Genomic DNA, 23,084 nt, shown 5'->3' on the forward strand with positions numbered 1-23,084 from the left:
GTGTTGTAAGAATAAAAGCAAAGCTTGCTTTCACTTAACACAAAAAGAATCTTTAACATGTAGTGTAATGGGATAATGTCTTACTGTGGTGTGTGCTTGCTGCGCAATCAAGGTCAATTATTGGATGTGGTGCACATCACATCATTGTGGAAGCACCTCTTCTAAGAGTATGAACTAGGCTGTTTGAGAAGGTTTGAATCACATCATTGTGGAAGCACCTCTTCTAAGAGTATGAACTAGGCTGTTTGAGAAGGTTTGAATCACATCATTGTGGAAGCACCTCTTCTAAGAGTATGAACTATGCTGTTTGAGAAGGTTTGAATCACATCATTGTGGAAGCACCTCTTCTGAGAGTATGAACTAGGCTGTTTGAGAAGTTTGAATCCTAAGCAACCTGGCTACACATAGTTTGAAGTACAATACCAAACATAGCTACTGTAGTAGGTCAAAGCTGTGTGCTGGAAAACCTTGGTAGAGCATGGGTGGAATAGGCATTGTGTTGCTCATGTCAATTTCCTTTCTTTTTTTCAGCTTCAGACCAATGTCTATTCTCACTTAAAACGTTTTTGTTTTTGTTTTTACATTTGTATGGGTCTATGCCATTTGTGTGCTCATGGATTTGAAATGTGGTAATATACTGTATAATAATATATAATAACACTGTATTCCCACCTACCTGTGTTACAGTAATAAGAAACTGCGCAATCTGCCCAACTACTTCATCATGAACCAGGCGGTGAGCGACTTCCTCATGGCTTTCACACAGTCGCCCATCTTCTTCATTAACTGTCTCTATAAAGAGTGGATTTTTGGCGAGTATGGTAAGTCATTATCCCCCTTTCTCTCATCTTTTTCACCGCACCATCTCAATCATTGTTTGTCATATAGTTCAAAAGAATTGTGCAAAATTTACCATAAACCTCATTATAATCTAGCAGTTGGTGCTACTTTTCTTCTACAATGTTCGCTATAAAGAGGCTACTATTTACGTATTGCTCAGTTTACTAAACTCTAGTTAGATAATTGTCTCCTAATAATGCATATTGTTGAAAAATAGTATGAATAAAATTGAGCGGTGAAATTATAATGAGGTTTATGGTATTTCTTTGCACAATTAATTTTTTTGCACTACGAAAATGTTGCCCATTGTATTCAGCCACCATAGTAGACGGTGACAGTGAACTCCCGAAGAGGAACACAAAACATTATTGGATGCTATTTGTTCATGTTTGACAATTGATAATTTTCTAATCGACGGTTACAATCTGAATCTCTGAACATTGTTGGTTTTGACCTGCATTTGAACTGTGTGTCTGCAGGATGTAAAATGTATGCCTTCTGTGGGGCTCTCTTTGGCATCACCTCCATGATCAACCTGTTGGCTATCTCCATTGACCGCTACCTGGTCATCACCCAGCCCCTCAAGGCCCTCGGTCGGTCGTCAAGGCGTCGGACCACCCTGGCAATACTAATGGTGTGGCTTTACTCTTTTGCCTGGAGTTTTGCCCCACTCATTGGCTGGAGTAAGTGCTTTCACCAACAACTCAAATTCACATCCTCATATGCTAAGAAGTAAATGTAAAAATGTATGATTGCCAGGCTGATGGGATCGAGGGTCGCTGGCACCAATATTTCTGCTGTTGTGATTTCGAGCAAAGCGTTTAACCACTAAAATGCTTTATGGGCTGTGCTGCGCCCAACCCATTAAACGAAACATCTATCCTATCCAAGACATCCAGTACCTGCCAGGACTTACACTGTGTGTATTGTTTTGCATTGGCTCTTACAGGCTCCTATATCCCAGAGGGCCTCATGACTTCCTGCACTTGGGATTATGTCACATACACGTACGCCAACCAGAGCTACACCATGATGTTGTGTTGTTTTACCTTCTTCATCCCACTGGGAGTCATCTTCTACTGCTACCTCTTCATGTTCCTGGCTATCCGCACTGCCAGCAGGTGGGTCTATTGTGACAGTTTCTTGGGTGGCATAACACTACTAATCATAACAATCATGTTCTTTTTTTTATTTTATTTTACCTTTATTAAACTAGGCAAGTCAGTTAAGAACAATTTCTTATTTTCAATGATGGCCTAAGAACAGTGGGTTAACTGCCTGTTCAGGGGCAGAACGACAGATTTGTACCTTGTCAGCTCGGGGATTCGATCTTGCAACCTTTCGGAATGAGATATTCAACAACCCGGTGTCCATATACTTTTGGCCATGTAGTGTTCATGTAGCTTTGCACACTCTTGATATTCTCAACCAGCTTCACCTGGAATGCTTTTCCAGTCTTGAAGGAGTTCCCACATATTTTTTAAATTATTATTATTATATTAATGGTTTACCTTTATTTAACTAGGTAAGTCAGTTAAGAACAAATTCTTATTTTCAATGATGGCCAAGGAACACTGGGTTAACTGCCTGTTCAGGGGCAGAACGACAGATTTTTACCTTCTCAGCTCGGGGATATGAACTTGCAACCTTCCAGTTACTAGTCCAACACTCTAACCACTAGGCTACCCTGCCACCCATCATATTATAACTGAGAAGCCACACTCTCTCAGGCTGGGACACCTAAATCCACCCAAGTCATTAAGCCTAACCCTAACCATGAACCTGTCCCTAAACCTAGCCATTCTTTGTGACATATAACGAATATGTAATTAGATAAGTAACGAACGACTAATATGTCAGCTCATGTGCCATATACCCTAACTACAAATGGTTACACAATGGTTATTCTAGCATACATTATGTCCACCCACATCCACCTCGATGAAGGCTAAGAATATATCTGCTAATGTAACTGTAACATGGAAACGTTATGCCACGGGACACTTTAGGATCATAGACGATCACTATAATCAGGATGAATTATCAGGATGTCCACAGTGCTGGGCATCCATCCCATAGACGATCACTATAATCAGGATGAATTATCAGGTTGTCCACAGTGCTGGGCATCCATCCCATAGACGATCACTATAATCAGGATGAATTATCAGGTTGTCCACAGTGCTGGGTATCCATCCCATAGACGATCACTATAATCAGGATGAATTATCAGGTTGTCCACAGTGCTGGGCATCCATCAACATAGACGATCACTATAATAAGGATGATTTATCAGGTTGTCCACAGTGCTGGGCATCCATCAACATAGACGATCACTATAATAAGGATGATTTATCAGGTTGTCCACAGTGCTGGGCATCCATCCCATAGACGATCACTATAATCAGGATGAATTATCAGGTTGTCCACAGTGCTGGGCATCCATCCCATAGACGATCACTATAATCAGGATGAATTATCAGGTTGTCCACAGTGCTGGGCATCCATCCCATAGACCATCACTATAATCAGGATGAATTATCAGGTTGTCCACAGTGCTGGGCATCCATCCCATAGACCATCACTATAATCAGGATGAATTATCAGGATGTCCTGGAATCCTGGAATGACATTGACCTCATCCCGTCAGTAGATGATGCCTGGCCATTCTTTAATAGTGCCATCCTCACCATCTTAAATAAGCATGCCCCATTCAAAAAATGTAGAACTAGGAATAGATATAGTCCTTGGTTCACGTCAAACCTGTCTGCCCTTGACCAGCACAAAAACATCCTGTGGCGTACTGCATTAGCATCGAATTGCCCCCGTTATATGCAACCTTTCAGGGAAGTTAGGAACAAATATACACAGGCAGTTAGGAAAGCTAAGGCTAGCTTTTTCAAACAGAAATTTGCATCCTGTAGTACTAACTCAAAAAAGTTCTGGGACACTGTAAAGTCCATGGAGAATAAGAGCACATCCTCCCAGCTGCCCACTGCTCTGAGGCTAGGAAACACTGTCAGCACCGATGAATCCACTATAATTGAGAATTTCAATAAGCATTTCTCTACGGCTTGCCATGCTTTCCACCTCGCTACCCCTACCCAGGACAACTGCCTGGCACCCTCCACAGCAACCCGCCAAAGCTCCCACCATTTCTCCTTCACCCAAATCCAGATGGTTGATGTTCTGAAAGAGCTGCAAAATCTGGACCCCTACAAATCAGCCGGGCTAGACAATCTGGACCCTCTCTTTCTAAAATGATCTGCCAAAATTGTTGCAACCCCTATTACTAGCCTATTCAACCTCTCTTTCGTATCGTCTGAGTTCCCAAAGATTGGAAAGCTGCCGCGGTCATCCCCCTCTTCAAAGGGGGTGACACTCTAGACCCAAACTGCTACAGACCTATATCTATCCTACCCTAAGGTCTTCGAAAACCAAGTTAACAAACAGATTACTGACCATTTCGAATCCCACCGTACCTTCTCCACTATGCAATCTGGTTTCAGAGCTGGTCATGGGTGCCCCTCAGCCACGGTCAAGGTCCTAAACGACATCATAACCGCCATCGATAAGAGACATTACTGTGCAGCCATATTCATCGACCTGGCCAAGGCTTTCGACTCTGTCAATCACCACATTCTTATTGGCAGACTCGCCAGCCTTGGTTTCTCAAATGGTTGCCTCGCCTAGTTTACCAACTACTTCTCTGATAGAGTTCAGTGTGTCAAATCGTAGGGCCTGTTGTCCGGACCTCTGGTAGAATCTATGGGGATGCCACAGGGTTCAATCCTCGGGCCAACTCTCTTCTCTGTATACATCAATGATGTTGCTCTTGCTGCTGGTGATTCTCTGATACACCTCTACGCAGAAGACACTATTCTGTATACTTCTGGACCCTTTTTGGACACTGTGTTAATTAACTAACCTCCAGACGAGCTTCAATGCCATACAACTCTCCTTCTGTGTCCTCCAACTGCTCTTAAACACAAGTAAAACTAAATGCATGCTATTCAACCGATCACTGCCCCCACCTGCTCGCCCGTCCAGCATCACTACTCTGGACGGCTCTGACTTAGAATATGTGGACAACTACAAATACCTAGGTGTCTGGTTAGACTGTAAACTCTCCTTCCAGACTCACATTAAGCATCTCCAATCCAAAATTAAATCTAGAATTGGCTTCCTATATCACAACAAAGCATCCTTCACTCATGCTGCTTAATTAACATACCCTTGTAAAACTGACCATCCTACCGATCTTCGACTTCTGTGATGCCATCTATAAAATAGCCTCCAACACTCTACTCAACAAACTGGATGAAGTCTATCACAGTGCCATCCGTTTTGTCACCAAAGCCCCATACATTACCCACCATTGCGACCTGTACGCTCTTGTTGGTTGGCCCTCGCTTCATACTCTTCGCCAAACCCACTGGCTACAGGTTATCTACAAGTCTCTGCTAGGTAAAGCCCCGCCATATCTCAGCTCACTGGTCACCATAGCAGCACCCACTCATAGTACACGCTCCTGCAAGTATATCTCACTGGTCACCCCCAAAGCCAATTCCTCCTTTGGTCGTCTTTCGGTCCAGTTCTCTGCTGCCAATGACTGGAACGAACTGCAAAAATCACTGAAGCTGGAGACTCTTATCTCCCTCACTAGCTTTAAGCACCAGCTGTCAGAGCAGCTCACAGATTACTGCACCTGTACATAGCCCATCTGTAAATAGCCCATCTATCTACCTACCTCATCCCCATACTGTATTTATTTATTTATCTTGGTCCTTTGCACCCCAGTATCTCTACTTGCACATCCATCTTCTGCACATCTACCATTTCAGTGTTTAATTGCTATATTGTAATTACTTCGCCACCATGGCCTATTTATTGCCTTAACTCCCTTAACTTACCTCATTTGCACTCACTGTATACATACTTTTTGTTTTCTTTTGTTCTACTGTATTATTCACTATGTTTTGTTAATTCCATGTGTAACTCTGTGTTGTTGTATGTGTCGAATTGCTATGCTTTATCTTGGCCATGTCGCAGTTGCAAATGAGAACCTGTTCTCAACTAGCCTAAAGGTGAATACATTTTTTTTTTTTATCAGGATGAATAATCAGGATGTTCACAGTGCTGGGTATCCATCCCATAGACGATCACTATAATCAGGATGAATTATCAGGTTGTCCACAGTGCTGGGCATCCATCCCATAGACGATCACTATAATCAGGATGAATTATCAGGTTGTCCACAGTGCTGGGCATCCATCCCATAGACCATCACTATAATCAGGATGAATTATCAGGTTGTCCACAGTGCTGGGCATCCATCCCATAGACGATCACTATAATCAGGATGAATTATCCGGATGTCCACAGTGCTGGGCATCCATCCCATAGACCATCACTATAATCAGGATGAATTATCAGGTTGTCCACAGTGCTGGGCATCCATCCCATAGACGATCACTATAATCAGGATGAATTATCAGGTTGTCCACAGTGCTGGGCATCCATCCCATAGACCATCACTATAATCAGGATGAATTATCAGGTTGTCCACAGTGCTGGGCATCCATCCCATAGACGATCACTATAATCAGGATGAATTATCAGGTTGTCCACAGTGCTGGGTATCCATCCCATAGACGATCACTATAATCAGGATGATTTATCAGGTTGTCCACAGTGCTGGGCATCCATCCCATAGACGATCACTATAATCAGGATGAATTATCAGGTTGTCCACAGTGCTGGGCATCCATCCCATAGACGATCACTATAATAAGGATGATTTATCAGGTTGTCCACAGTGCTGGGCATCCATCCCATAGACGATCACTACAATCAGGATGAATTATCAGGTTGTCCACAGTGCTGGGCATCCATCCCATAGACCATCACTATAATCAGGATGAATTATCAGGTTGTCCACAGTGCTGGGTATCCATCCCATAGTGTGGTCATAATACAGAGGACATCCTGAGTTTATTTGTTCTTTAAACCCTGACAAAAAACATTGACAGTATTACATAACATGGTTACATGTATGTCATGTAAATACTCCGGCAATGCCCCGCCGTAGCTAATCAAATGCCATGCTTCGAGACAGTCAGGGAGTGAAATGTCAGCTATTGCTGCTTCACCTCCTTCCACACCAGTGGCGGTCTGTGCCGTTTAAGATGAGGGAGGACAGTTTTTTATTTTCATGAGCATGGCCTTATTAAGCAATATGGCACAGAGGAGAGGGAGACAATGAAGAAAGTAGTGATCAGAGACTTGGAGTGAGATTAGTAGGCTGTCAGCCTCTAGTAAAGATGAGGTCAAGCGTATTGCCTGCCTTGTAAATTGGAGGTGAAAGGGAAAGGGGAGGTCAAAAAAGGCAAGAAAGGGAAAGAAAGAGATGGAAAGAAATGAATGGAAGGCAGACGTCGGGAGGTTGAGACACGGAATTCCACATGGGTTGTGTGCGCAGGGTCCACTAAATTAGAAGGGTTGCAGCCAGGGGGTGGAGAGCGTCTGTAAAGCCTACAGGGAGAGGAATTAACAGGTATAGAAAACACACACATAATTACCAAAGTTACAAAATAGCAAAATGAGAACAGAAAATGACTAGGTACTCGAGTGAGAGAGTGGCGTGGAGACTTCCTCTCTTCCCTTCCTCGAACAACTCAGCAGAACCGTCTTAGTTTTGCCAACGAGGCCGCCGATTACAGCTGAGAAACCAGGAGAGACTGAAGCGCTAACACTAACTGCTGATTGCCTAGAAGAGGAGAAACCACTCCCCCTTCCGTATAGTTTTACCAAAACAAGTCACAAATTGTCCTGCCCCTTAATCCGGATTGATGTGTCAACAATCATTTGCAAGTTATGAGCAGTCAGCAGTTCACACACCAAGTAGGACATTGGGAAGACAGGCAGCGCTTAAGTAGATGGTCCTAGCTGGCAAAAAACGGCACAAGACAATAACAGATGAAGAACAAAAATTATAATTTACTTGTCAGTCCTCTAGATACAGAATGAACCTGCTGGGCAAATACTAAGAACACATTGCCCATAACCTTTAGAAAGGTAAGCCTGTGGTATGAACAGATAATTCAAAAGATCTGCTCATTCCTAGAATTTGTAGGGAACACAATGTATAATCTATACTTGGAATGTAGGTTTCTCAGTTATGGGTGGCACAATTTGGAACGTGGGGGAGGGGAATGGGCAGGGTATATGCAAATTAAATACTTGTACTATTACTATCGTTAAAAAACTTTACTGTTTTTGCAGACTGTAGTATTTTTGCTGACATTACTGTAATATTTACTACAGTGTTTTTTTTGCGGATAATACTATTGTATTTACTATAGAATTTTACGGTATACTACAACCAGTGGCGGCTGGTGGAGGAGCTATAGGAGGATGGGCTCATTGTAATGGCCCGGAATGGAATCAATAGAACAGTATGAAAAACATCAAACATACGGAAACCACGTTTGACTCTGTTCCAACTATTATATTCCAGCCAATAAAAATCAAATTTTTATTTGTCACATACACATGGTTAGCAGATGTTAATGCGAGTGTAGCGAAATGCTTGTGCTTCTAGTTCCGACAATGCAGTAATAACCAACAAGTAATCTAACTAACAATTCCTAATCTACTGTCTTATACACAGTGTAAGGGGATAAAGAATATGTACATAAGGATATATGAATGAGTGATGGTACAGAGCAGCATAGGCAAGATACAGTAGATGGTATCGAGTACAGTATGTATATACATATGAGATGAGTATGTAAACAAAGTGGCATAGTTAAAGTGGCTAGTGATACATGTATTACATAAGGATGCAATCGATGATATAGAGTACAGTATATACGTATGCATATGAGATGAATAATGTAGGGTAAGTAACATTATATAAGGTAGCATTGTTTAAAGTGGCTAGTGATATATTTACATCATTTCCCATCAATTCCCATTATTAAAGTGGCTGGAGTTGAGTCAGTGTCAGTGTGTTGGCAGCAGCCACTCAATGTTAGTGGTGGCTGTTTAACAGTCTGATGGCCTTGAGATAGAAGCTGTTTTTCAGTCTCTCGGTCCCAGCTTTGATGCACCTGTACTGACCTCGCCTTCTGGATGATAGCGGGGTGAACAGGCAGTGGCTCGGGTGGTAGATGTCCTTGATGATCTTTATGGCCTTCCTGTAACATCGGGTGGTGTAGGTGTCCTGGAGGGCAGGTAGTTTGTCCCCGATGATGCGTTGTGCAGACCTCACTACCCTCTGGAGAGCCTTACGGTTGAGGGCGGAGCAGTTGCCGTACCAGGCGGTGATACAGCCCGCCAGGATGCTCTCGATTGTGCATCTGTAGAAGTTTGTGAGTGCTTTTGGTGACAAGCCGAATTTCTTCAGCCTCCTGAGGTTGAAGAGGCGCTGCTGCGCCTTCTTCACGATGCTGTCTGTGTGAGTGGACCAATTCAGTTTGTCTGTGATGTGTATGCCGAGGAACTTAAAACTTGCTACTCTCTCCACTACTGTTCCATCGATGTGGATAGGGGGGTGTTCCCTCTGCTGTTTCCTGAAGTCCACAATCATCTCCTTAGTTTTGTTGAGTTATTTTCCTGACACCACACTCCGAGGGCCCTCACCTCCTCCCTGTAGGCCGTCTCGTCGTTGTTGGTAATAAAGCCTACCACTGTTGTGTCGTCCGCAAACTTGATGATTGAGTTGGAGGCGTGCGTGGCCACGCAGTCGTGGGTGAACAGGGAGTACAGGAGAGGGCTCAGAACGCACCCTTGTGGGGCCCCAGTGTTGAGGATCAGTGGGGAGGAGATGTTGTTACCTACCCTCACCACCTGGGGGCGGCCCGTCAGGAAGTCCAGTACCCAGTTGCACAGGGCGGGGTCGAGACCCAGGGTCTCGAGCTTGATGACGAGCTTGGAGGGTACTATGGTGTTGAATGCCGAGCTGTAGTCGATGAACAGCATTCTCACATAGGTATTCCTCTTGTCCAGATGGGTTAGGGCAGTGTGCAGTGTGGTTGAGATTGCATCGTCTGTGGACCTATTTGAGCGGTAAGCAAATTGGAGTGGGTCTAGGGTGTCAGGTAGGGTGGAGGTGATATGGTCCTTGACTAGTCTCTCAAAGCACTTCATGATGACGGAAGGAGGTAGTCGTTTAGCTCAGTTACCTTAGCTTTCTTGGGAACAGGAACGATGGTGGCCCTCTTGAAGCATGTGGGAACAGCAGACTGGTATAGGGATTGATTGAATATGTCCGTAAACACACCAGCCAGCTGGTCTGCGCATGCTCTGAGGGCGCGGCTGGGGATGCCGTCTGGGCCTGCAGCCTTGCGAGGGTTAACACGTTTAAATGTTTTACTCACCTCGGCTGCAGTGAAGGAGAGACCGCATTTTTCCGTTGCAGGCAGTGTCAGTGGCACTGTATTGTCCTCAAAGCGGGCAAAAAAGTTATTTAGTCTGCCTGGGAGCAAGACATCCTGGTCCGTGACTCTGCTGGATTTCTTCCTGTAGTCCGTGATTGACTGTAGACCCTGCCACATGCCTCTTGTGTCTGAGCCGTTGAATTGGGATTCTACTTTGTCTCTGTACTGACGCTTAGCTTGTTTGATAGCCTTACGGAGGGAATAGCTGCATTGTTTGTATTCAGTCATGTTACCAGACACCTTGCCCTGATTGAAAGCAGTGGTTCGCGCTTTCAGTTTCACACGAATGCTGCCATCAATCCAAGGTTTCTGGTTAGGGAATGTTTTAATCGTTGCTATGGGAACGACATCTTCAACGCACGTTCTAATGAACTCGCACACCGAATCAGCGTATTCGTCAATGTTGTTATTTGACGCAATACGAAACATGTCCCAGTCCACGTGATGGAAGCAGTCTTGGAGTGTGGAGTCAGCTTGGTCGGACCAGCGTTGGACAGACCTCAGCGTGGGAGCTTCTTTTTTTAGCTTTTGTCTTTAGGCAGGTATCAGCAAAATGGAGTCGTGGTCAGCTTTTCCGAAAGGGGGGCGGGGCAGTGCCTTATATGCGTCGCGGAAGTTAGAGTAACAGTGATCCAAGGTTTTTCCGCCCCTGGTTGCGCAATCGATATGCTGATAAAATTTAGGGAGTCTTGTTTTCAGATTAGCCTTGTTAAAATCCCCAACAACGATGAATGCAGCCTCCGGATAAATGGTTTCCAGTTTGCAAAGAGTTAAATAAAGTTCGTTCAGAGCCATCGATGTGTCTGCTTGGGGGGGGATATATACGGCTGTGATTATAATCGAAGAGAATTCTCTTGGTAGGTAATGAGGTCTACATTTGATTGTGAGGAATTCTAAATCAGGTGAACAGAAGGATTTGAGTTCCTGTATGTTTCTTTCATCGCACCATGCCTCGTTAGCCATAAGGCATACACCCCCACCCCTCTTCTTACCAGAAAGGTGTTTGTTTCTGTCGGCGCGATGCGTGAAGAAACCCATTGGCTGCACCGCTTCGGATAGCGTCTCTCCAGTGAGCCATGTTTCCGTGAAGCACAGAACGTTACAGTCTCTGATGTCCCTCTGGAATGCTACCCTTGCTCGGATTTCATCAACCTTGTTGTCAAGAGACTGGACATTGGCAAGAAGAATGCTAGGAAGTGGGGCACGATGTGCACGTCTCCGTAGTCTGACCAGAAGACCGCTACATTTACCTCTTTTTCGGAGTTGTTTTTTGGGGTCGCTGCATGCGATCCATTCCGTTGTCCTGTTTGTAAGGCAGAACACAGGATCCGCGTCGCGAAAAACATATTCTTGGTCGTACTGATGGTGAGTTGACGCTGATCTTATATACAGTAGTTCTGTATATGAGCCCGTCCTCCTATAGCTCCTCCCACCAGCCTCCACTGAATGCAACATCCTCTAGTAAGTTCTACAATTGACTGAGGGATACTACAGTGTGTAGTAAATTATTCTACAGTATACTACAGTTTACTATAGAATTCCACAGTAAGTACTGTAGTATTCTATAGAAAACTGTAGTATTTTTTTTTCACGTGGGTTGTCCTTTGTGTCATTGTTTCCAGCTAACAGCCATGCTCCTCTGTTTGTTCCTGCAGGGAAGTGGAGAACTTGGGGACACAGGTGAGGAAATGTACACTGATCCAACAGAAGAGCATCAGGAATGAGTGGAAGCTGGCCAAAATTGCCTTTGTGGTCATTGTTGTGTATGTGCTGTCCTGGTCGCCGTATGCAACCGTCACCATGATCTCCTGGGCAGGGTAAGTATATACAAAATATATAAAAGCTTGGGTGACCTCGACTAACCTGTACCCCCGCACATTGACTCGGTACCGGTACCCCCTGTACATAGCCTTGCTATTGTTATTTTATTGGGTTGCTTGTTATTTCATTTTTTACTTTAGTTTATTTAGTAAATCTGTTCTTAACTCTATTTCTTGAACTTGCATTGTTGTTTAAGGGCTTGTAAGTAAGTATTTCATGGTAAGGTGAAATGTTTACTTGTATACGGCGCACGTGACAAAACAAATTTGATTCGATTTATTTTATTTTATTTGACATATTCACTACCATTGAAAAGTTTGGGGTCATTAGAAACGTCCTTGTTTTTGAAAGAAAACCAGCATCCCGGAGTCGGCTCTTCACTGTCGAGGTTGAAACTGGTGTTTTGCTGGTACTATTTAATGAAGCTGCCAGTTGATGTAACGGGTTTCTTCCATCTCCTCCTCTGACGAAGAGGAGGAACAAGGATCGGACCAAAATGCAGCGTGGTTCGTTAGATACATCTTTAATGATGAAGAACACGAACAATACAAAACAACAAACGTCGAAAACCGAAACAGCCCTGACTGGTGCAACAAACACAGAGACAGGAACAATCACCCACAAACACACAGTGAAACCCAGGCTACCTAAATATGGTTCCCAATCAGAGACAACGATAATCACCTGACTCTGATTGAGAACCGCCTCAGGCAGCCATAGACTAATCTATACACCCCACACAACCCCAAGACGAAACACACTACAAATAAACCCATGTCACACCCTGGCCTGACCCAATACATGAAGATAACATAATAAATATAGACCAGGGCGTGACAGTTGAGGACTTGTGTCTCAAACTGAACACTCTAATGTACTTGTCCTCTTGCTCAGTTGTGCACCGGGGCCTCCCAATCCTCTTCTATTCTGGTTAGAGCTAGTTTGCGCTGTTCTGTGAATGGAGTAGTACACAGTGTTTATACGAGATCTTCAGTTTCTTGGCAATTTCCTCGCATGGAATAGCCTTCATTTCTCAGAACAAGAATAGACTGACGAGTTCCAGAAGAAAGGGTTTCAAAAGGGTTTTATAATGATCAATTAGCCTTTTAAAATGATAAACTTGGATTAGCTAACACAACGTGCCATTTTAACACAGGAGTGATGGTTACTGATAATGGGCCTCTGTACGCCTATGTAGATATTCCATAAAAAATCTGCCGTTTCCAGCTACAATAGTTATTTACAACATTAACAATGTCTACACTATATTTCTGATCAAATTTATGTTACTTTAATGGACATCAAAAAATTGCTTTTCTTTCAAAAACAAGGACATTTCTAAGTGACTCCAAACTTTTGAACGGTGGTGCATATCTACAATGGCTATATGTAATTATTTTTGACATCATCTAATGTAGCAATGTCCAGGTTTCCAAGATACTAGTGAAGCCTGGATGTACCGTGTGTGTACGTCCATAGAACATTACTGTAATATATTTCTAGAGCTACTGGATGTACCGTGTGTGTACGTCCATAGAACATTACTGTAATATATTTCTAGAGCTACTGGATGTACCGTGCGTGTAACGGGTTTCTTCTACCTTCTTCTCTGACGAAGAGGTGGAATAAGGATCGGACCAAAATGCAGCGTGGTTCGTTAGATACATCTTTAATAAAGATGAAAATACGTACAATACAAAAACAACAAACGTGGAAAACCGAAACAGCCCTGACTGGTGCAACAAACACAGAGACAGGAACAATCACCCACAAACACACAGTGAAACCCAGGCTACCTAAATATGGTTCCCAATCAGAGACAATGACTAACACCTGCCTCTGATTGAGAACCATATCAGGCCAGACATAGAAATAGACAAACAAGACATCCAACATAGAATGCCCACTCAGATCACACCCTGACCAACCAAAACATAGAAACATACAAATAAACTATGGTCAGGGTGTGACAGTGCGTGTACGTCCATAGAACATTACTGTAATATATTTCTAGAGCTGCTGGATGTACCGTGTGTGGGCATGTTTGTCTTATGTTGTCATTTTGATGAACATGCCTTAAGGGGTATTTTTATTTTCACTAGCTTTACATTCAGATCATTCTGGAGGTATTCTGCACTTTTCAAGATTAGATTTACCACCAAACTTGGCATTTCTGTTCTTGTTTCCAAAAAATGTGGTGGATTTTCTTGGTTTCTATAAGAAAATGTCAAATCCTGGGAATTAATTCCAGCCCCACCGCCCCCTCTCTCTGCCACCTCTCTCATTTCCAATATATCTCTGTCACCCCCAAAAAGTTCAAATAACCCCCCCCAAAAAAAAAATATATATAAAATTGAAAGATTCCAATGAATACATTCAACAACTAGGTAACTAACCTCTTCCCTTCGTTAATTGAATGAAATTGTCATGAAATCTTTAGCCATGTGTTTTCCCCCATTACTACTGAGACAGAGGCTTCGTTATATAACATTTAAATATTTCTCTCCATCTGTACTGGAAGGTACATAAACCCTGGTCCAGCTGTTGATAGATGTTTTGGATAATCCCAACACTGCCTTCGTTACTGGATAATGGAGAGATTACTTACTTGTCTTCTGTCTTTTCAGACACGCCAACATTCTGTCACCCTACTCCAAAGCCGTGCCTGCAGTTATAGCAAAAGCCTCTACCATCTACAACCCTTTTATTTATGCCATTATACACACAAAGTACAGGTAAACTACTGTGTGTTACGAAAATATAATACATGAATGAATGAATAAATAAATAAATAAGCAAACAAATGACTGAATAAATGAATAGATGTGTTTTATCAACCCTGACTAGGAAAATTCACTTTGCTCTGTGCTACTGTAAAAAAATAAAAATAAATACGTGTTTCAAATGTTTTTTGGTCCTCCATGTCATCTACAGGGCCACATTGGCAGAGAAGGTACCTTGTTTGAGATGTCTGTCACCGAGAAAGGACAAAAAGGACTTCAACAGCGAGTCATCCTTCCGAGATTCCACTATCAGCAGGCAGTCGTCCGTCTCAAGGACCCATTTCTGCGCCACATCCTCCATCTCCTCCAGTATGGTAAGGTGTAAGCTGAAGCTGGGTCAGTTGTGCATTTCCCCCATGAATGGTTAAGGTTATGATTGTGGGAGGGGAAGCTGATCCTAGATCTGTACCTAGGGGACACTTCACCCTGGAGCTAAAGTAAGATCGATGGCGTAGGTTTGACTTCAGGTCAACATTATCATTATCAATACTATCATTCCCTCTGACAGAACTTCACTGTAAACTACTGGCATTCAACAACCATATGAGATCGAAGCTCTACATTGTTACAAACAAATGTTTAGATGGACCCCAAAAACATAAACAATGGGGTAATTTAACTTTAGACCAAAATAGAGTACACAGGGTCAATGTTTAAACACTTCCGTTTAAGGAGGGAGGACACTGTTTTTTACCAATATATTAGAATGGGCGGTTTTCTGTTGCTACAGGTGAAACAAATGAAATGTTGTCTAATATGAGCACTGATCCCAGACAAGGCATTGTGCCATGTGGGTCTTTTCCTGGCTCGACCCTGCTGCTACCCTCACAGGCATCTGTGAATCCTCTTTGCTTTTTGAAGATTATAACTCCCTCAGGTTTTTCCTTGTCAAAAGTTGAGAAAAAAAAAGTTGAACTAAATCCATATATGGTTCCTAACCACAGGTGTTTGGGGATGTGGTGCTGGATCCTCCAGAGCGTAACAACTCCTCCTTCAGAAGAACCTCGTCCTTTAAAATGCCCAAAGACAAATGTTGCAAGACCAAGATTATTTGTGCTGCAGAGAAGGTGAGAGAGCAGAGATACTTGCGGTGTTGTTAGCCTTTTATTTTGCATTTCTGCTCAGTCATTGAACATCGTGTTGTGACCACACATTGATATGAATTGTACTACTTGATTGGTGGACATTGTGGTGCCTTTATGCCGTTTAGAAAACATTTTATCCAAATATAGTAGTACATGCATTTTTATTTCTTCACATGGGTGGCCCCAGCGGGAATCAAACCCACAACCCTAGTGTTACAAGCACCATGCTTTCCCAACTGAGCCACACGGGACCACATGAAACCTCAGCCGTGTATTTACTGTCGTCATGACCATGTATCTGTGTATCTGTGTTTCAGCCCAGCCACGCACTGAAGGAGTCTATGAGCGCCAGTGAACACGAGGTAGTGTCTGGCTCCGTCTGCATGGCAGCCGCCCCCCTGCTGCTCTTATCGAAGAGGAGCCAGAGTGTCCAGCTAACCAACGGAGGAGAGACGACAGAGAGCGAAAGCGGCAGCAGGCGCAGGAGCACCTTGGACTCCCCTAGTTTACGAGCCCAGCCTTCTCACATCTCCAGTATCCCACAAATCATCATCAGCCCAACGTCGGAGAGCAGCTTAATATCAGATGACAACTTGTCCTTAGTGGAGAAGCAGGGAGCCATGACGAGTCACGAGGAGGGAGAACTGCTGGTGGGCCTGCGGAGCTGTTCTTCAGAGCTACTGGAGTCAGTGGAAAGATTCCTCTCCTGAGTTCACATACAAACTCTAAACTCTTTGTCTGTGTCCCAAATGGCATCTTTCTTTCCTTCTTCTTCTCTTTTCTAATATTGATCCAACCAATCCATTCCACCCAGCCTCTTTTTTTAAACAGACTTTGAGAAGGAGACCAAGCTAAGCCCTAGGCAAGATCTGTCTGTGCTTCAATGAAGAGAAGGGAGAAAGAAACCCAGGATGGGCTGATTCTGGTGTGCTCTGGTCACAAGAAAGTGTTGCCGGGTAGAAAGGAATATTAAAAACCACCTGATTCATCCCCAGCCACTATGATTAACATCCTACTTTCTGCTGTTTGTTTTCATGGCACCCTTCATTCAGAGGATCTATGATGGTATAGTGGTTCCATAATGTATATTGAACAAGAAACAAGGCCTTTACAGTAGCAAATAGAACTAACATCCTCATGCCAATGGACCAATGTTGGCGATGAGTGTTAATGAGCTATGGACATTAAAGCCACAATCTGGAGTCTGTTTTAAAATAATAATACATTGAATTTATAACGCACATTTCATTTAAAAAACAATCTCTAAATGAAAACAAGAGACATAGACAAAAAGGACACATCTAGACAGGGCAACTGACACAAAGAACAAAGCTCACGCTAGAAAGGGCCAGGACAACAAGCAACGCAGCTATATCTAGGAGGGTGTTGAAGCCATTGAAAGGGGAGAGCGTAGCTAAATGTGACCACTCCCAAAATTCATGGGGTTATGGTCTGACAGTCCATGAGATCGACATGATGGTTTTAAATATATTTTGAAGATATACATTGTTACAAACAAATGCTCAAATGGAACCAAAAAACATGAACAATGGGGTAATTTTACTTTAGAATTGGGTTAAGATCGGTGAAGTCAGCTGGAGTGAGCTAACAAAAATCAATTAAGCAACTCTCAAAAGTTCTATTCTTCCATAATCAACGGGCACAGAGTTCATTGAATTGACTATTGAACATTAGGACATGTATCACAGATTTGGCCTTTAATGGACATTCCAGAATCTAGACATTTGGAAAAGAAGGCACACAACAAAATAATTCCGGTCAAACTTCTTCCCTGTATCCGATTGGCTATAGGATCTTATGTGCCCATTGCATTGAGTTTGTTGATCACAGCTTCCTTTATCACACGGGCAGTGATGTAATCATCGATCCTGACTCCTGTTTATTTAAAGTCATTTTGCTACATTTTCACTTGTTGCACATTTTGTTGTCACCATTGTCCATTTTGTTCGTGTGGTTATGTTTCTTGATAATATCTTTGGATCATTTTTATTTGTTTGCTTTGAGATTTGTCTGCCCTACTGATGTTGCTGGTCTTCCCCTTTCAAGGTTTTGTGAAATAGAGAGAAAACAACAACAACATCGCATTGCTGTTACGCATTAGTAATAGCTCTAACCCAAGTGATACCTGAAGGATATAAAGAGGAAAATGACAAGCATTGGGAATAGCACTGAATTTAGAAATACAAAACATACTATGGTTCTGTGCAGTACTGGAAATCTGCCAAATTTGACAAAATGTGCTTGATTTGATTAAGTCACTCGACTAGATTCTGGACACAATGCTTTGGTTATGTTTATGAGTGTTGATGGTGATTGTGTTGGTTAAGTCGATCCTCATTGGCCAATGACCTGAATCTCAACCTATTTAATCCTTCCAGATAACAGGCCTCAGACAGCTTGCTGTTCCCCACGCTTCAATGGACCATATTGCCCTCCTCTCTAAACACACGCACACACACACACACACACACACACACACACACACACACACACACACACACACACACACACACACACACACACACACACACACACACACACACACACACACACACACACACACACACACACACACACACACACACACACACACTTTCAAGTGAATATCTTTCTTACCTAAATTGGAGAGAAACTCAATCACCAGGACCGGGGTTTTAAAGGTCCAGAGCAGTCAAAATTCAGTTTATCCTGTCTTTTGTATCATAATGGTCAACAGCTGATGAAATGAACACTGTAAAAACATTGTGTGAAAATCACTGTAAAAATCAAACACTTTTTTTTTAATCAGTATTATTTCCTGATAGTTGCTGGTTGAAAATATAATCTACACTTGGACCTTTTAATCAGCACGTTAGCATGGGCAGGAGTTTCGTCTTTCCATGGTGACATCACCAATGCGGTAAATTGGCTAATAGACCAATAACAAAGAGAGTTCCAAACCTCTCTGCCAATAACAGCTAGTTGTCAGTTCCCCCCCCCCTCACTCAGACCACTCACAGTCCTAGATAAAAACAAATATTGCTTGAGAAATATGTTTCTTTTTCTCCCATTTTAATGGAAATCTATTACAATAAAGTTCTTCATTGTTACCCAGAAAGTATTTGATATTGATATAAAAACTTCAGCATTGGACCTTTAAGTGATGCTATAATAATAATAATATAATAATAATATATATTTCCCTTTGTTTTGTATTGATTTGATCATGTTTTACCTGTCTTGAATCAATGGTTCTGTCTTGTATCACTCAAGGGACAGTGTTTGAATGTATGATGAACAGTGTCTAAAATGTGGTATTAACGTCACACCATCAGTTGCTTGTTGAGGAGAGTGTGGATGACATGGGTTTCGACACGGACATACTGGCCCGTATTCACAACGTGTCTCAGATCTACAGTAGGATCGGGTCCACCCCTGGCCATTTAATGTTATCTATTCGGGTCTAAAAGGCTAAACTCAACCTATTGTAGACCAGCACTTATACTCATGAGATGCTTTATGAATACGGGCCATTGAGATCAGATGGAGAGAAGCAGAAATGGACATTCTTGGTCATCCTTTTCTCTGACGGTGAAGTAGAAGAGCTCGACAAAAATCTACTTGGAAGACTGTTATTAACACACCTATACCAAATTAAAACATACTGTGTGAACCTGTGTCTGTCTTTCAACCAAACAATGAGTGAATTAAAGAATCAGATGAAATCTCCTTCTTTGTATCATGTACGGAGTTCAACATTAAGATCTGAAGAACAATCAGAACTACTGGATTTTCCCCTCTGCTATTTCCCCTGGTCCCCAAATGGCACTCATTCTTAGCAGCTGATTGAGGGAAAAGATGACATCACTTTCCATGGTGCTTGTTGAAACTGGATATGTAATCAGGAAACCAGAATACCTGGGATCTGAAGTCAGCGATACCAAGTGTACGTTCCAAATGGTACCCTAGTCCATATTCAGTGCACTACTTTTGACCAGGCCCCATAAGACTCTGGTCAAAAGTAGTGCACTATATAGGGATTAGAGTGCCATTTGGGACGTAAAACCCTAGTCTCTGAGTTTTATTGCTGTGAGGTGCAATCAAATGGATGCTCTACTCCCGTCTACTGTGATACAGCAGGTGGCAGGGTAGCCTAGTGGTTTGAGTGTTGGACTAGTAACCGAAAGGTTGCAAGGTCAAATCCCTGAGCTGACAAGGTACAAATCTGTTGTTTTGCCCCTGAACAGGCAGTTAACCCACTGTTCCTAGGCTGTCATTGAAAATAAGAAATTGTTCTTAACTGACTTGCCTAGTTAAAAATAAAATACCACACATCTGCAGTGAATTAATAACATAATACATTAGAATAGGATATATTTTTGAAGTGAAGGTATCTATTTATTTTTAATTTGTTTCCCTCATTTACTGCAGCTATCGAGAAAGACTTCTCAATTCTGGAACAGGGGCAAAACTGGTCCAGGGCGTTAGTACGCGTTTCTCCACCAGACGACCTAGACCTAGACGAACGCGCACTAACACCACAGACCAGAGCTAACTGAAAGCTATTACTGGGATAAGAATGAAGTCAAGGTGTGGCATCCTTCGCACTTAACTTGTTCTTAGAATCGCTATCATACACAAATTCAGCATCAGTCACATTAAATTGAACAAACACAGATTTTCTACGGTCAATCACAATTTTAAGCTATTCAATAGTTTATTAGAAAATCTGCTCAAGGAAGTGTTTGTAACAATACACATAATAATATAATTTAACTAGGACACTGCATATATAATCGCATTTACATTTTAGTGGGTTGAAGTTCACAGAAATCCATTGGCTATTATTCTCTGAATGTCCACTCGTGTTTTCTTTATTGCTTTTTATTTTTTGTTTTCATTGTTTTCTTTCGTCAACACTATGAAAATCTCGTGCATTCAAACAGCACGCCTTATGAATGGAAACAAATGAATCTACTGATACTGTCCCTGCTTTCATGACGTAACATGAAGAAGGCGATTCGCCTCCCTCGCTGTTGAACTGATTGAAAAGAGCGGAGTTCGTGGCAGAAGTCAAACTGGTCTGGGACGCCGAGGAAAGCCACAGGACCACATTCCCATTGAACTGGAGCAGACAGTAGTCGTGAACGACGGAGCCTGGACCGCGTGGTGAAGAGGTGGGTGAACCAATCAGCGAAACATCTATTAGCATGCATGACAAAAAAATGGTAACTGCGCTGAAACAAGTGCATGGGGGAAAATGTTCTATAATAGATTATGGTTTAGTTAGTTTCAGGTCTGTGTTCAATGCACTGTGCCGTGTGAGGCAGGGTCAAGTGCAGAGTTGGGCAGGTTACTTTCGAAATAATAATAATTGGTTGGGGTAATCCGTTAGTTACTAGTTGCCTGTCCAACATTTTCATCAGTGAAATAATTTTTGGATTACCCCAAACTCAGTAACATAATCTGATTACGTTACTTTTGGATTACATTCCCCTTGAGCGGCATTAGAGGAAGTCCAGGATCCATCAAATGCATTTGGTGTGTCATCATAGTGGTTGGTCTCTGACTTGTGGTCAGACTCGCTCAGGTGGAACAAACTTGCACATTTTTTAAGATGCTGATTTGAATGTCATTCAGAACACAGAAAGTTGTCATAATCTTTTTTTTTTTTTTTACAGAAACATCCTTTATTAATTTTAAAAAATCCAAGAAGTAATCATCTAGTTTTTCAAAAGTATTTGTAATCTGATTACAGTATTTTTACTGGTAAAGTAACTGTGTGTAATCAGTTTCACCCAACTCTGGCCAAGTGAAGGATGATGGCCATTGTATCTCACCATAGATGGAATTATGGTCACAAAGGCTACATGGTTTATACTGAGCTGCTGCTATAGTTGTGACTTGTCATGAACCTGTCATAATGTTCTCTCATAATGTAGGCTGTCATAAAGTCATGTCACATTTTAGGCTGTTGTAATGTCCTCTCATAATGTAGGCTGTCATAAAGTCATGTCATAATGTAGTCTGTCATAATGTAGGCTGTCATAAAGCCATGTCATAATGTAGGCTGTCATAATGTAGGCTGTCATGAAGTCATGTTTTAATGTAGGCTGTCATAAAGTCATGTCATAATGTAGGCTGTCATAAATTCATGTCATAAAGTCATGTCATAATGTCCTCTCATAATGTAGGCTGTCGTATAATCATGTCATAAAGTCATGTCATAATATAGGATGTCACAAAGTCATGTCATAATGTAGGCTGTCATAAAGTCATGTCATAATGTAGGCTGTCATAAATTAATGTCATAAACTCATGTCATAATGTCCTCTCATAATGTAGGCTGTCGTATAGTCATGTCATAAAGTCATGTCATATATATAGGATGTCACAAAGTCATGTCATAATGTAGGCTATCATAATGTAGTCTGTCATGAAGTCATGTCATAATGTAGGTTGTCATAATGTAGGCTGTCATAAAGTCATGTCATAATGTAGGCTGTCATAAAGTCATGTCATAATGTAGTCTGTCATAATGTAGGCTGTCATAAAGCCATGTCATAATGTAGGCTGTCATAAAGTCATGTCATAATGTAGGTTGTCATAAAGTCATGTCATAATGTAGGTTGTCATAATGTAGGCTGTCATGAAGTCATGTTTTAATGTAGGCTGTCATAAAGTCATGTCATAATGTAGGCTGTCATAAAGTCATGTCATAATGTAGGTTGTCTTAATGTAGGCTGTCATGAAGTCATGTTTTAATGTAGGCTGTCATAAAGTCATGTCATAATGTAGGCTGTCATAAAGTCATGTCATAATGTATGCTGTCATAAAGTCATGTCATAATGTAGGTTGTCTTAATGTAGGCTGTCATGAAGTCATGTTTTAATGTAGGCTGTCATAAAGTTATGTCATAATGTAGGCTGTCCTAAATTCATGTCATAATGTAGTCTGTCATAATGTAATAAAGTCATGTCATAATGTAGGCTGTCATAATGTAGGCTGTCATGAAGTCATGTTTTAATGTAGGCTGTCATAAAGTCATGTCATAAGGTAGGCTGTCATAAAGTCATATAATAATGTAGACTGTCGTAAAGTTATGTCATAAT

The 23,084-nt window shown here is 42.0% G+C and overlaps 1 protein-coding gene across 1 annotated transcript in view; it reads left to right on the top strand.

Moving 5' to 3' along the window:
• opn4xb (opsin 4xb) overlaps positions 1-16,682 on the top strand; it is a 39,086-nt gene extending 22,404 nt beyond the window's left edge. The window contains exons 2-9 of the mRNA XM_064974518.1: positions 688-821; positions 1,320-1,523; positions 1,790-1,961; positions 11,939-12,100; positions 14,732-14,839; positions 15,039-15,201; positions 15,832-15,954; positions 16,290-16,682. Coding sequence (XP_064830590.1) covers positions 688-821; positions 1,320-1,523; positions 1,790-1,961; positions 11,939-12,100; positions 14,732-14,839; positions 15,039-15,201; positions 15,832-15,954; positions 16,290-16,682 — 1,459 coding nt within the window. The remainder of the gene's footprint in view (positions 1-687; positions 822-1,319; positions 1,524-1,789; positions 1,962-11,938; positions 12,101-14,731; positions 14,840-15,038; positions 15,202-15,831; positions 15,955-16,289) is intronic.
• The last annotated feature ends 6,402 nt before the right edge of the window (positions 16,683-23,084 follow it).

This window comes from Oncorhynchus masou, chromosome 1 (genome assembly GCF_036934945.1).
Source record: "Oncorhynchus masou masou isolate Uvic2021 chromosome 1, UVic_Omas_1.1, whole genome shotgun sequence".
Taxonomy (NCBI): domain Eukaryota; kingdom Metazoa; phylum Chordata; class Actinopteri; order Salmoniformes; family Salmonidae; genus Oncorhynchus; species Oncorhynchus masou.